This window comes from Carassius gibelio, chromosome B9 (assembly GCF_023724105.1).
Source record: "Carassius gibelio isolate Cgi1373 ecotype wild population from Czech Republic chromosome B9, carGib1.2-hapl.c, whole genome shotgun sequence".
Taxonomy (NCBI): Eukaryota; Metazoa; Chordata; class Actinopteri; order Cypriniformes; family Cyprinidae; genus Carassius; species Carassius gibelio.
The window spans coordinates 9,122,438-9,137,009 of record NC_068404.1 but is presented as its reverse complement, the minus strand read 5'-3'; the positions used below and the strand labels follow the sequence as shown (position 1 = coordinate 9,137,009).

Sequence of the window (14,572 nt, the reverse complement as noted above, 5' to 3'; positions counted from 1 at the left end):
TGCAAGGACTTATTTGCCTTCTTCATTGTGATATTGTCATATCAAATAAGTTCTAATCATTATAATCATTGTGAGAAGGTTGTGTTGGTGTCAAAGTCAAACTGTTATTGCTGTTACATACTCAAGTCATGATGAATGACTCTCATAAAAGTTGTTTGTCTCAGGCTACTTTTGGTGAGCAGCACAAAGAGCATAAATTGGTATGTTATTATGCAAATTTATTAACCATAATTATTTAGCTAAAATATGTCGTAATTTATAAGTGGTGTTTCCCGGGACCAGTATAATTTTAATATCATTGATTTACTGTACAATTATTTTAATGAGATTTTATTTTTTGCTTTGTTTTTATTTTCAAGTAATTGAAATTTGTTTTTAGATTTAGTGAGCGTGCACAATTAAGCTGATAGTTAGCATCTTAAATAGTGTATTTTAACAGGACTGCATTGATGATTATATCCGAGTTTCATAATATATGGAAAGCACAATTTCTATAGCGCACCATGTGGCTGTGCTCTTGGCGGCATTTACTGTAAATCTCATAAATATTATAAATTTTCACCTTTATTCTTAGGCCATTTGAAACCAGATTCATGCAGTTGCTTTGTCCACATGTAAAGTGAAGTCCTCCTTTTGTGTAACTTGTGTTGACACTCCACCGACATTTCATCATCATCTTCGTAGTCTCTCATTTTCACAAATAACTGGTTTGAAACTGGTCTCGCCGTGTCACTTTCCAACTTGATTCCTTCTAGCCACTTTCTATTTTAAGCTGCTCGTCCATTTCTCACTGTTGTAGGATGTAATGTCTTGTGTTTCTGAGATCAGAGCAGCATGGTCGGAGTGGATGAGAGTTCATTCATGGGAGAGAAGCACAGAGGAGGTGTGCGATGGGTGCACTGCTAGTTCAGACTAATCATTAACACCAGCAATGGGAAAGTACATGTCCCTGCCTATTAAAGGTCCTGACCTGATTTCTCTAATGCTTTCACATTGGGCCAAATTTACTCTGTCCCCCTGCTCCACACTCTACCACATTAGCTTAATTCTCAAGCCCATTTGAATGGTTCTGAATGCTTCTGTTTTAGTGCCAGGAGAAGTTTGTTGAATGGAGATGAATGTGGCAGTCCACCAAAAGAGGCCAGGAAAGCGTGAAAGAGATGACTGGTAGATTTGTTCTTAACCTCTATATTGAAGAATCTGGTGGGACTTCTGTATTCCTTTCTCTGTTTCTTTGTGCTCCCTCTTTTGGCCTCGTCCCAGTGTTTTTGTGCTGTGTAAAGAGCTCCAGAGAGGCTCTATATAGTGCTGATGCAGCCGGACTGAAGCCTTTCTTAAAGTCCCACTCAAAATTCCCACTTGGCATGGGAAGGCCAGGCCAGATGCATTTCTGGAAAGCAAGGGGTACATCTTTAAGCCACTCTTTTTTGATTTTTTTTTTGTGATTGCTGTCTACACTGCTCTTGTTCCTTCCTTCTTTTCTTTCTGGAAACTTTAGCAAATCACATTAAAGAGACAAAAATAAATTACTTTTAAAGGTGCCATGTAATGCCTTGATACAATATTTTAAATTGTTCTCTGATATCGATATAGAAGGTATATGGCTTAGGTAAGGGCACACATTTTTAGAAATGGTTTTACATGTCCATTTACAACCCTAGGATTTGTCCCTAGAATGAAATGGCCTGCTATTACCTTATTTGGAAGGGTCATAAATATTAATGAGCTTTCCTTTGATTGGCTGTTTCACAGTGCGGATCATTTAAGTAGCTCACACAGCAATCACATCTCTGCTGTCTAGGTAAAACAACTTGTGTTTGCTGGTTTTTATTGTATTTGTTGTATTTTAAAATATGTTTTGCCATTCTGATATGGCATTAAATAAATATATACTACTATTACTGTACTGTCCGGCTTGAACGATGGCAAGATTAGGCATCCAACCTATGTTTGTGCCTGTATCAGACAAAGTTACAGATTTTGACAGATTTTACAAGAATGTTTAGCGTCCGAGGTATGAATATGATCACTGCGAGACGTTGGTGGAGTGAACGAGGTTTGAGAGAGAGTTGTTAGTGAGGGTGCAGACGCAGTCTCTGTGTTGCCAAATCCAGCTGTTATAAGTGTTTTTGGACTTGTCTTTTCCACTTTTCTCTTGACTTTTTTAGAAAGTTAATAAAGTAGGACATAGCAGTTACAAGCACAGGTCTAATTGGTAAATTGCTAAAATTTGTACAATTCTGTTTTCTTTTAAACCAGCCCTTCATCATTATTATGAAATAATGTAAATCTTGGATTCATTTTATTTAATTTGACTGGAGTTACATTGAAATAACACATGACTTATTATGTAATCTGCACATTTAAGCAGATATTTGGCCACTGCTTTGCGTGCAAGACTTGTTTAGTTGGGTTAAGCGAATGTGAGTTGGACATTTGCCTAGCGGATGTATTAGTTGTATTAAATGTTTTTAGTCCCTCGAGAGCAGGACTCAGAGTGCTAAGTGCATCTGGACTATGGGAACACATCTTGGCCGAGGATGGATCAATTCAAGGTCAGAGAGTGGTTTCCTTCCATTCTTGTCTTCACAAACATTGCAAAACCAGTCATCATGGCCGCCGGATGCAAGACAGACTCTGTTTGCAAGTCTGAACCATTTATACGAAGTGGAGTACAACTGTTTTTCTTCACGTGGTGAGAAATGTTTATTACCCGGCTAATTGTCTCTTCTCGGTTAAAAGGCTTCTCCCGTCGCACATGTAAGTGAGCGTAAGCTGACAGTGAGCCGGGTAAGATTGATCATTACCAAGCAGCTTTCCGGCGTCTGAGCGAACGCTTAGCCTTGAGGATTGATCTGCTTTCCCGCGGCAGAGCCATCGGTCTTCTTAACAGCCTTGATTATTAAGGAGGTGGGCTAAGCTGTGTGGATGTTACAGGGGGCGGGGCTCCGATTAGCGAAATGAGTGTCATCTATCACAGCGCTGCTGGGAGAGACCTCCTCGGTTGTCTGAAGAGGACAGAGAGGAAGGAGATGGAAGGCGACCTTTAACAGCGTCCTCTGACACAATGACCACGATTCTGTCCTGATCCGCTGAACCAATGAGTGATGATAGCAGTGCAGTGCCTAATTAGTAGATTTACGATTATATCAGAAGATGATATCCTTTGTCATCCATTAATTCTACAAACAAGCTTCTTTCAAAGTTGTTGATCTTATTTCAGCAGATGGTATTCCATACATCATCTCAAGTTATCTTTCTCTGTGCTTAATTTTTCCATTTCAGTACCATTTTGAAAATGGTTGAAGAATGTTGTTCTGATATCTTTTCTTACTGTAGTAGAATATTTAATGCAATTTAATTTAATCTTTTCATGCATAAAGTCTTGAAAACGGTCGGAGAATCATATATTTAATGATAATTTGGTAAATAACTTGTTATAATTTATATATAAATCAAATCCAGATTGGGTGATTAACAAAATCTGTGGTCTAATCAGTCTAAAGACAGACCTGTGTAATTAGGATGTTCACAGACAGTGTTTTTATGACTCTTATGACCTTTTTATTCAGATAGGACAGTAGAGAGATGACCGGAAATTACTGGGAGGAGAGAGGGAAGCGGGATCAGCGAAGGGTCACTGTGAGCGCAGCTGCGCTGTTGACACACTAACCACGAGGCTATTAGCACTGACCACAGCATTTTCTTTTGTTTGTTTTTTATTTAAAGACGACTGGAGACTGTATGAGAAACTAAATATCTTAATTTCAAAAATGTGTCTCCCTTTATTCAGTGGTTCTTAAAATGTTTGCTCAAAGGCCACATTTTCCAAGACCGTATTCAATTTTTCTTCTGCTGTATTTATGACAATACTGCCTGTTTTTATTAACAAAAACTGGAAGTGTCGATAAATTAGATAAACTATTCATTTATGTGATTATGTTGGATTTAAGACTCAATAGATTCAATAAAAATAATAGTTTTTGAGAGGAAAAATGAAACATGCAGTTTACGTTGTGATTTATGTTGTGATTTTAGCATTTAAAAAAGCTTTTTAGATGCTCCATAAGTTCGTATTATTTAAATAATACAAACAACACAGTTTTTTGTAAGTTTGCTGAAGCCAAGGCAAAATATCGGCTGATATTTGGCATTATCAGCATGTTTTTTTTTAAGAATATGTGATTTTTATTATTATTATTTCTTCTTGAAAATCGCAATATGATTACAGAATTAAGAGGTTATCTAAATATAAATGTTAGTTTTATGTTTTATGAATTTCCTTTGTTTTCAAATGCATTAATTTTCAATTTATTTACAATTATTTTTGTAAATGTTATGTAAAATATGCATATGGTTGCAGCAATTGTTATGCATGTGTTATTTACCATATTTAAATGAAACGGTATGACATCATCCATATCAGCTTTAGTATCGGTTATCGTTCACCTTGCTCTCTTAAGATATTCCCATCAGCCATCACAAAACAATACTGGTCTGGTTGGCTAATTATTGGATCCATTGACAAGCAGAGTTTGTTTTCATCAGTTAACTGCTACTGTTAGTTTTATGTATAGCATGTGTTGCCAATTTAGTATCTATGCCAGATAACACATTTGAGTATTGATCATCCCTATTGTCATGTCGTCCATCTTTCCCTTTCTTGCCGTTCTGCATTCTTCAACAAAGTGTTCACTGACAAGCTTTGGCCTGCTCTCCCCACCTTTTCATCCCTTAGAGAATCTCATTTAGCAGCTCCTTGTTCTCCATTGCTCTCTTTCCCGCCCTGTACCGAAACACAGTGAGTGGGGTCACGCGCTTCAGGTAATGAATGAACCTGAACTCACAGCCAGCAGAGTGGAATGACTGATTTAAAGCACAGGAACATTTCGATCCAGCTGCTGTGCTGTCTTGGCCAGCCTCTTTCCTAATTGAACTGTCATTTAACAACCGCTTCTAAAGAAAACAAACTCTGCCTCTGAGCTCCCATATTTGCATTTATGAAATACAGCCCAGCATGGATGCTCATCTCACCAGAGTTAATGAAATCTTTACGTGGTGTAATTGTGTGTGGGAGGCATCTCTTGAGTTGTGTGCTCCGGTGTGATGGATGTTAATATTAGAATTGTCACTTCTTTAAAGACATAAAGCAGGCAAAAGTAGCTGAAATGTGCCTGCTCTGTCCTCTCTATATCAATTTATGGTGTGTTTATCTGCATTTGAGTTTAAAGCCCATAATTCACATGTCAGATTAGTCTTTTGTATCCAGGCGTTTTATTTAAACATAAGATCTGGTCCACCCTCCACACTGCATTGGCCAAGAAGCTCTTATTTAGATAGAAAGTGACCATTTGAACCATAGTTTGTTTTGTTTTTGATATAGCTTGCCAATTTTTTGTGCAATTTCCATCAGACGGTCAGTGGACGTACAGTGGACGTTCCGCTGGTGTACTGCTTGAGGCTGAGTCTATAGTGTACTATTGCTTTCATTAAGGCCCAGTAAGAGAATAACATTAGCTGGATTTCCATTAAAAGTTTAACTAGTCCGCAAGATTGGAATTACGGATAAAAAAATTTGCAAATAACCACCGTTTGCATCCAACGAGTCAAAGAGGAAAACAACAAACAAACGTAATTTACTGATAGTCTGCCACTAAATATCACTAAGAAAAGTGGAAGAAGCCACTGAATATAATAATTTTCATATATAAAGTAATTGCAAAATTAGCAAAAAAGCTTTTAGGCTTGCTTGAGGTGTTTTTTGTCGTATGCGAAGAAGGGTTCATGTGAATAATGGAAGATGGAAATGCATTTGCTGAATAAATTCCCCCATGTGCATAAGAAAAGTCATGTGATTTACGCGATGGGTCGGCATAACTCGACTAACCAGTAGAGTTGTTGCACAGCATCTGAAATGTTGTTATGCTCATTCTTAAATGTCAGAAAATTAATTCTTAAATTATCTAATGTGTTCCCAAACAGCAGGCATCCACCTCCGAAAGCAATGATCATGGCATTTATCGAGCTTTGTCTTCTAAAAATGAGGTGCAAGTACACTTTTTTTGATGTGCATAGAGGAATTTATACAGCAAAAAATTATTCGCATTAACCCTTTTTCGCAAAAGACAAAAACCACCTCAAGCGAGTGTAAAAAGGTTTTCACTAATTAAAATGAAAAATGTAAAAAAAAAAATGTTATTTCCATCACTCGTTTCTTACACAATTCTTAAAATTGTGCATTAAAACAGGGTAATGGAAACATACCTACAGATACATAAACATAAAAGTGTATTAATGAACAGACTCACTACAACTTTCAGAATCCAGAAAGCTATGCATATGAGATCTGCATCACATGTGCGTTGTAGGCAAAGCGTGAAATGAAAGCTGTTGCTCGCTCATACACACCCACATGCGCCCATCACTCACTAGGCTCACTAGGTCTGCCCTTCTCTTCTAATGGCTGTGCGTTTGACTTAGTAGCCATGCCTAAAGCTTCTCTCAGCAGGAGCATAGAGCTTTAAGTGCGTTTGCCTGAAACACCATCAATACTTAATCAGTCCATTACTATTCAGTGCATATTTAAGCCTTCAACAGCTCGCTCTCACATCTCAGGCTAGGCGTTTAAAAACGGCCATGCCAATAAACCCGCCTACTTACTCATTTATGGGTTTAGCAATTGCCTACTATCATTTCTGTCATTTTGCTCGGAGGAACAAGAGCGTTCCATGTATTTTGAAAACTCAGCCTTTGACAGTCTCACTCATTTTTAATGGCTCTGTCAGAAGGTTTAGCTGTTTATTTATTAAGACCAAAGCCATGGATTAAGTGGCTTATCCATTGCGAAAATGCTTTTCTGCCTCACTTGCTTTTTATTGCTTATAATATTCTCTTACTAAACCTTCAGATTCACTGTTTGCTTTGTTTCTAAGGCTTGTTAGTGCTGTCATCAGCTATATTTAGATACATCCGGTCTGACTGTTTAATGGAATGAGAATGCTCGTATCAGTTTTAGTGTTCAACCATTATGGGTTTTAATGGCCATGACTGATGATCTACAGAACAGGTTGATATAATGTCATAATGTGATATAATGTACACATTAAATTGTTGTAACCAAATCAAATTGTACTCAGAAATTACACTAAAAATTAGAAAAGCTAAATTTCCAAGTAGATTATTGTCCTCTGATCTAAATATTATCAAATGTAGTCCTAAGCAACATATCAGTCGATCTCATTTTAATAACATCTTCATGTAATTTGCTTCATTGTTAGTCAACTATGGTTGCAGGCTATATAAGTAGCAACACAGTTCAGCTATTTGTCATTTCCTGAAATCATAGTTCCAATGAACATTCGCAAACTGCATGTCAGTATTGTGTGGTTGGAACTATAGCTCTTTATCTGTGGTTAACCTGTGGTTAGGTTCTTGTTAGTATGACATGTAGACCGAAATAGATCATGCTCTTGATTAAAAAGCAAAATAGCATTCAGTACAATCTGTGTGTCCCAATTCACATGTTTGTGTTCGGGTCAATTCTATTCCAATCTCATGCACTGAACTGTCATGGCTTTCTTTACGTAGCAGAAAGAAAGGGCCATCAAAATGTGATATCGGATGACAAAATAACCTTTTAATTTTCATACGATTGACAGAAGAGTACATAATGCAGGGGGTTCTCAACTCTAGCTGTTAAGGTCCACTTTCCTGCAGAGTTTCGCTGAAACATTGATCAAACTCACTTGATTAGGGTTGTAGCTAAACTCTGCAGGGAAGTTAACCTCGAGGACCAGAGTTGAGAACCCCTGACATAATGCATTAAGTGCATAGTGTATAGTGCATCATTTGGAATGCAACAACTTTCATTCAGTACATATGCAAATATATACAAGTTTCATTTGAGAAGAGAATTTTGTTACTGTGGTTTCAGGAAACAGATGTGGTTAGCTAGTAAATTTCTCCAGATACATTTAAGAAGTGAGTCTATAAATGTACAGGGAATGCACCTATTTATACAAACAGCAATGTTTTGATATCACTACAGAGATAAGTGTTAAAGGGAAATGAACCTGTGAATGGCTTACTATTTATCACCTTTAAGCTCTTGAATGAAATATTACTGTATCCTCCAAAATAATTTTAGTTTCTTGACTCCTCCAGTCTGTCACACATTCTCCTGCTGTTCTCTTCCTCCTTCTGGTAAATGGGTTGGGTGGAGGGAGTGTGAGCTCACCTGCTGATCAAGATGTGTTAAATAGAGCATATGTAATCATGTCTGTCTCTCGTCTGACTCCTGCATTTGTCATAGAGGCTTGACTTAGTGTCTTATTATAGGAGAAAGTCCAGACCTTTTTTTAAGGACAAATTGAAGACCATTTAAATTTTTTATCTGATCTCTAGACTCTGATTGGCACTTAATGAATGTTATAGTTGGGCAGTTTGTCTAAATTGTCTAAATGAAACTATTTAGGTTCTCGTCAGTCAGGAGATTCTGATTTCCAATAATATTTCATATAATTCTTTCTCTCTCTTGGCAGTGGGACTCGATGAAAGATGACAGAGGAGGTGATTGTTATAGCCAAGTGGGACTACACAGCTCAGCAAGACCAGGAACTGGACATCCGGAAGAACGAGCGCCTGTGGTTGCTGGATGATTCCAAGACCTGGTGGAGAGTCCGCAACGCATCCAACCGCACCGGCTACGTCCCCTCTAATTATGTTGAGCGCAAAAACAGTCTGAAGAAAACCTCACTAGTGAAGAACCTGAAAGACACTCTCGGTAAGACGTCTCACAGCTCAGTGAAGCATTCCACCAATTGACAGTCCTGCCAAACTAGAAAAATCCTTAAAGGCAAGTCGGTTTATTTAGCAGGCATCTTGGCAACACCATCAAGAAGCAACTGCTCAACTGCTAAGTGCCCATAAAATGCCAAATCTAAATCTGACAGTGACTGGAATGCTTGCTCTCCTTTGTTTTCGTTCAATTGTGAATTTGACAACAGGCCTTTTAATGGCCTAAGCCTAAGCCAGTGAGAATTTAAGGTTAAGAATAGTTGGGTTGTTTGATAAATTGTTCTGTGTTGACCTAAATGTCATACTGAAGAGTCTGTACAGGTTTAGACCTCTTACTCCTTCAGTAGGAGATGACGTGAATGAAACGCCCTTGCAGTTGCAATGCCCTACTTCCCCCATACGCCTCCGGAGCTTCATGCCTTTTAACGCTCAATCTGTCATCTCAAAGCACTAAGGAAAACTCTTGGGACTGTCATTTTTTGCAGTGAGTTATGTACAAGCCAACAACACAAGAAAACCCTGGGATCCTTTGATTGCATGTGTTACGCTTCATAAAAAATGATTGAATTTATTGTTGAGATACTTTGATCTAAAGTCACCTTGAGGGCTCCTCCTTCATCCATTCCAATAAAACATCTTAATGTTAAAGTATCTGTCACAACACTAAAAGCAGGTGAAGCATCTGAACACATAAGTTTGTGAGGGCATTGTTTTGTTAGGACAGCATTCGTGGGAGTTTTTTTTTATTGAAAATGGAGACTGTTCAAAAATGGATCTCATGTTCAAGATTGGTGTGGCCCTAGGGCAGAGGTGGAGAATGTCAGTCCTGGATAGCCGCAGCCTTGCAGAGTTTTGCTTTAACCCTAATCAAAACACACATGAACAAGCTAATTAAGGTCTGAAAATTACAGGCAGGTGAGTTTTAATTAGCGTTGGAGCTGAACTGTGCAGGGCTGTGGCTCTCCAGGGCTGGAGTTTGCCACCCCTTGCCCTTGTCTCGCATACTGTAGCTAGACCTTCAGACTGACGGCTGAAACTTTAAATATTTCACATAATTTTCAATATCCAGCATTTAGTTGATCCTGATAAGCACTCATCATCACAGTTGTAAACTCGATGGCTTTCTTCTTTCGTGAGGAGTTTGGCGGCACAGCATTTTTGTTTTCAGGCAGAACATTAAAGAACCAGACACACATCTCCCAGAAATCCTGTAGAATTCAACTAATATGATGATGACTTTGACACTCCTGAAAAATGTCCACTTTTGTGTCCCATATGCATCAGATGTTTAGCCAACGGTCCGTTGGCATGACATCTGAGGCTGAGACTACCCCTGCCATAGAGGCTGGGACTCCCTGCTGTTCATTAGCAAAACCACCAATAATCCTCACTATACTGTTTAGCCCTCAAAATAAACATTGATACGTTGTACTTTTTTGGAAATATTTGGAGATAATTTTTATATTTTCTGTGGTCTCTTGCTAAACAGTTATTTATCCTTTAAAGGGTGCAGAATCAAATTTGCCATAGCTGGCAAATATTTTCCACAAGTGCAAGGTATCAATCAGTTCTCCCATGGGCCGTCTCGGGACCTACATATGGGTAAGACACTACAGGTGTGAGGATTAATGGATTTCTAGCTCCATTGCATCCCAATTTCTGCGCTTCTCATGAAATGCCTGAGTTCTAGGCCAGAGCATTTCCATTTCCATGTGCTGCAGACAGAGAAAAAGAATCCGTGGGTACTGGTTGAGAATGTAACCTGGAAAGTTTGGGAAGAGAATATGGAAAACTTAAAAAGCTCTTGCATTGTCAGTCAAAAATTACATTGGATTCTATTTAATCTAAGATACTAACCACATCACACTAACCAATGTATTTTTTATGTATTTTTAAATTTGTCCAAATCATTAGTATCCCTTAATGAGAGCATGCTTATCCCTGTCTATGTGTTTATTTGTCCCATAAGTGATTACCATGAGTTAATGAGCTCTAAATAACATTTTGTTATTTTGTTAATGAGCTCTGAACAACAGGAAGCAGTGAATCGATAATGTCTTTTCTGCTGCGGGAGGTAAAGACGTGGAAAGGTTTAATAGCTACTGAAGTTGTTAAATGCAAAGCATTTTCCCCATGCAGGTCCCTGAGACAGCCAATGAAATTGGAGTAGACTTTCATGAAAAGAGTGTTACATTTTACCTGCTTCCTTTCCATTGTGTTCCATTGTGTGTGAGTGAATGTGTGTGAATTCCAAGCAGGTTAAGTGGAGCATTTTTAAAGCAGGTTAGACAAGTGTTGAAATGAGATTCCTCATTCAAATTTAATCTGTCCATCCATTGCAAAGCCTTCAGATTTTGGTGATAATAAACAGTTGGAATTAGGGCTGTGCGATTAATCAAAACCGAATCGCAGTCGCGATTTGAGACATTGCGATTTTGGTAATTCCAAAGCCTGCAATGTGGACGTGATATTTTTCTATTCCAAGGCATATGCTTGACTGTCAGCCTTGAGTGACTGTCTTACTAACCAAAAGAGTGAGCACACCTCCATTCTCCCCAATCAGCACTGCTCTTACCAACTGCATAAACGCCCACCATTAAATAAAAAGGGAAAGTGGGAGAGAGAGAGCGAGAGTGTGTGTGTGTGTGTGTGTGTCTGTGTGTGTGTGTCTGTGTGTGTGAGTGTGTGATTATAGCATCTACAGGGTCGATAGTTAGGCTAAGTTAATAAAGAAAAACTTATGTAATATGAGATTACTTGGCTTCGAAATGACATTAACATTAATTTACAAGAGCTGTCACAACACATATCAGGAGCTCCCTTATTGTTTCTGCTTTCACTACTGGATAATAAAATATATGTTCTTATATGTTTTTATTAATACATGTACGTTATCTTGCACATTTTATCTCCCCAACAGATTCTAATTTGATAAAAGTTTATAATGCATGTTCGCTATTCCCAATTCAGAAGACCACACACACAGCCTGTATCTCTGAATGCTTCTCATATTCACTCCTCTCTGCCGTTTCTCATGGAGGAGTTGTTAAACTCGCGCACACACGCAGCCTGTCTTGAAATGTTTGGTTATACTCGTGCGGGTCAGCTCCACATGTCTCCACGAGCGCATCTGGCAATATGGATGAGACCTGATGCACGCATGTAACCTGTCTGGCTCTGCTTTTAAAACGAGTGTAAATTCAGTCTGCTTTGCTAATTTCCCTTGGATGAAATGAAACATTCAGCACATTTTCCACTTGTTCTTAAAATCCCAAATACTTAAAATTGAATACATCAGCCTACGTAACCTATGTAGTACTTTAATTACTAAAGTAATACAGTTCTTTATTTACACAAAATAAACAAATCTTTCCTGTGAAATTCAATAATTAAGTAAATTCTTTAAAAGTTGTTATACATTTACAATATTCCCTGCTTAAAAAAAAAAAACATAGAACCTCGCCCAAAACACAATAGAAAATGTAATGGATTAAAGGGTTATAATGGGTTTTATATTAGGCTTTAATGTGAACTATAATGGTGTCTACTGGTATTTGACAGATTCTATCGGTGGGATGTAATCTGTCAAATGGGAAACAATAGAACAACAGTAATTCCTATGGGAATAGTGCCCAAAACACACTACAAAAAGTAATTTTGTAATTGTTTTAATGGAAACCATAAGAATTTCTATGATGGTTTCTATTGTTTTTTATTTTTTCAGCAGGGTAACGATACCCATACTGTGCTGCACACTATCGACAATATTAAGCTGAAGCTTGACTGTGCAAAATTCAAATCGCAAATCAAATCACAATCACAATATCTGTCAAAAAAAATCACAATTAGATATCTTCCACAAATCGCTCAGCCCTATTAGGAATAGATCCATCGCAGTTTGGTTTACTTTTTTGTGCGTGTTGATTTTTTTACATTTGTCAAAATACTTGGTGTTCTAGTTATTCCCTAATAATCTATGGAACAAAGATAAGAGGGCCATTTACTTGAATAACAAGAGGAAGGTCGTGAATATGCGTCAGTGACCTTCTAAGTTAATTCTGCATTGGGAATTAATTCCCACTGAGGAGCCACAGGGGGGTTAAAGTGTTTCTCATTATCGACTTTTAGTATCAGGGGTGCAAAGGGTCTTCAGACAGGCTCTTCATGATTGGCTTTATGACAAATGGGACACCTTATGGTCAAATGGATTTCAAATAGTAAAGTTCAGCATTTGTACAACCAACTGTATTTACATTAGAACCACATTAAAAAAGGCCATTTTGACCAAGAAATACATTTGATCGTTTACACTCACATTATGACATAGCTTGATCACTCTTCACAGTATGCACACACAAACATGATTTTTTTTAAAGAACAAAATTATCCTATTGATTGTATAAGTCTTGCCTTTTTTATTTTCCTATATTTATTTTAGCTTGTTATTTTGAACAATACTGTTGGGGGTTCTGTGTCCGTCTAAAATATAAGCGTGTCAATATGTGGACCATGAGGTGTAGGATAGAAACAGTCTCCCTGTCTGAAAACTTTCTGAATGTGCAACATCGTATTTCCCTAATAGAGGCAAGGCTCAATGAAAGACAAATGGAGTCTGCAGCATTACTGTGGGTTACGTTCCAAGCTAATCATATAGATGGGGAGTTAATTGAATGAAGGGATATTTGGGTATTATTATGGTATGGAGCTTAATGGACAGCATAATTATGGGGGAGCGCCATTATTGCAGCTTTGTTGGTTGGACAATTTTGCCTGTTAACAAGTCAGTTTTATATTTGACATAAGTAAACTGTAAGTGTAAAGGTTAAAGAGAAAAGGGGTGATTGCTTTCTGGAAACGCAGGTTAATGAACGGTTATATTGCCAGCTTGTAATGAAATGAATGTATGAAAATGAGTGTCTGGCTGCATTGGAATTAATGTGCCAGAACGGCCATGAGGGAGTTTCCGTTATTGTGTTGCTTGTAGTAGTTTGGTGTGCCATGTTTTGTGCCGGAATCAAATCTCCTCTGCTCAAGTCAACAGCTTCATCCCTCTCTGGGACGTCTGAAAAGAGGCTTCACGTTGTGTCATCTCAAAGACTTCTTGTATGTGATTTTCATTGATTTTTCAATCTTGAGTCTCCTTTTTTAAGCCTTCTCAGGCATTCCTCTCACGTATTTGTCGCTGGTGGTGGGACGTGCTTCTATTTCTAGATTTCCCAGAAGGCCTTTGTTCTGTTTGTGTTGCAGTGTTCATTCCCTGTCAGCCCGAGCCTCAGAAGTGCACACCGCTCTCAGCCGACGCAGTCTCTTAAGTTCCAGAATAAGGAAAAGTTTCTGCTCCCTTTGAACTACCTTTGAACTTGTGTTAACTGTTCTTGTTTGCGATCCAGGTCACTCCCACATCATAGAGTTTTGAGTGCTGTTACTACTCAGACAGCTAGTCAATGTGTAGAGCACTAATGCTAACATACAGTATACATAATCACCCACATTTGCTTTATATCGTGATTGATCATTGGAGTCACTTTGAGTAATTCTTCCATCCCTACCTTCTGGACTGCAAGGCAAGGGTCGATATCTTAGTCTGAAGTCAGGAATGGTTTCAGATTAGTTTGCGCCCCAGAAAGCCTTTGGTAGAGATATTTCCAGGTTAATGTGCAGTGTGGTGTGAGACTGACAATCCCTAGAGGAAGTACCTGTTAAGTGTACTTCAGTGGTCAAGGACCCAGGAGTTGAAGTGTGCCTTCTTTTTTGTCTTCACACATATCTATTCGAG

At 38.2% G+C, this 14,572-nt stretch overlaps 1 protein-coding gene across 2 annotated transcripts in view; it reads left to right on the top strand.

Annotated features, from left to right (window-relative positions):
* Nucleotides 1-14,572, top strand: part of nck2a (NCK adaptor protein 2a) — a 57,537-nt gene that overhangs the window by 35,190 nt on the left and 7,775 nt on the right. Inside the window, exons 1-2 of one of the 2 annotated variants that reach the window (XM_052566206.1) lie at nt 2,610-2,695; nt 8,541-8,782. In XM_052566206.1, coding sequence (XP_052422166.1) covers nt 8,557-8,782 — 226 coding nt within the window. In that variant the 5' untranslated portion in view covers nt 2,610-2,695; nt 8,541-8,556. Of the gene's footprint in view, nt 1-2,609; nt 2,696-8,540; nt 8,783-14,572 lie in introns of those variants that run through there. The other variant, XM_052566205.1, reaches the window with a different exon arrangement.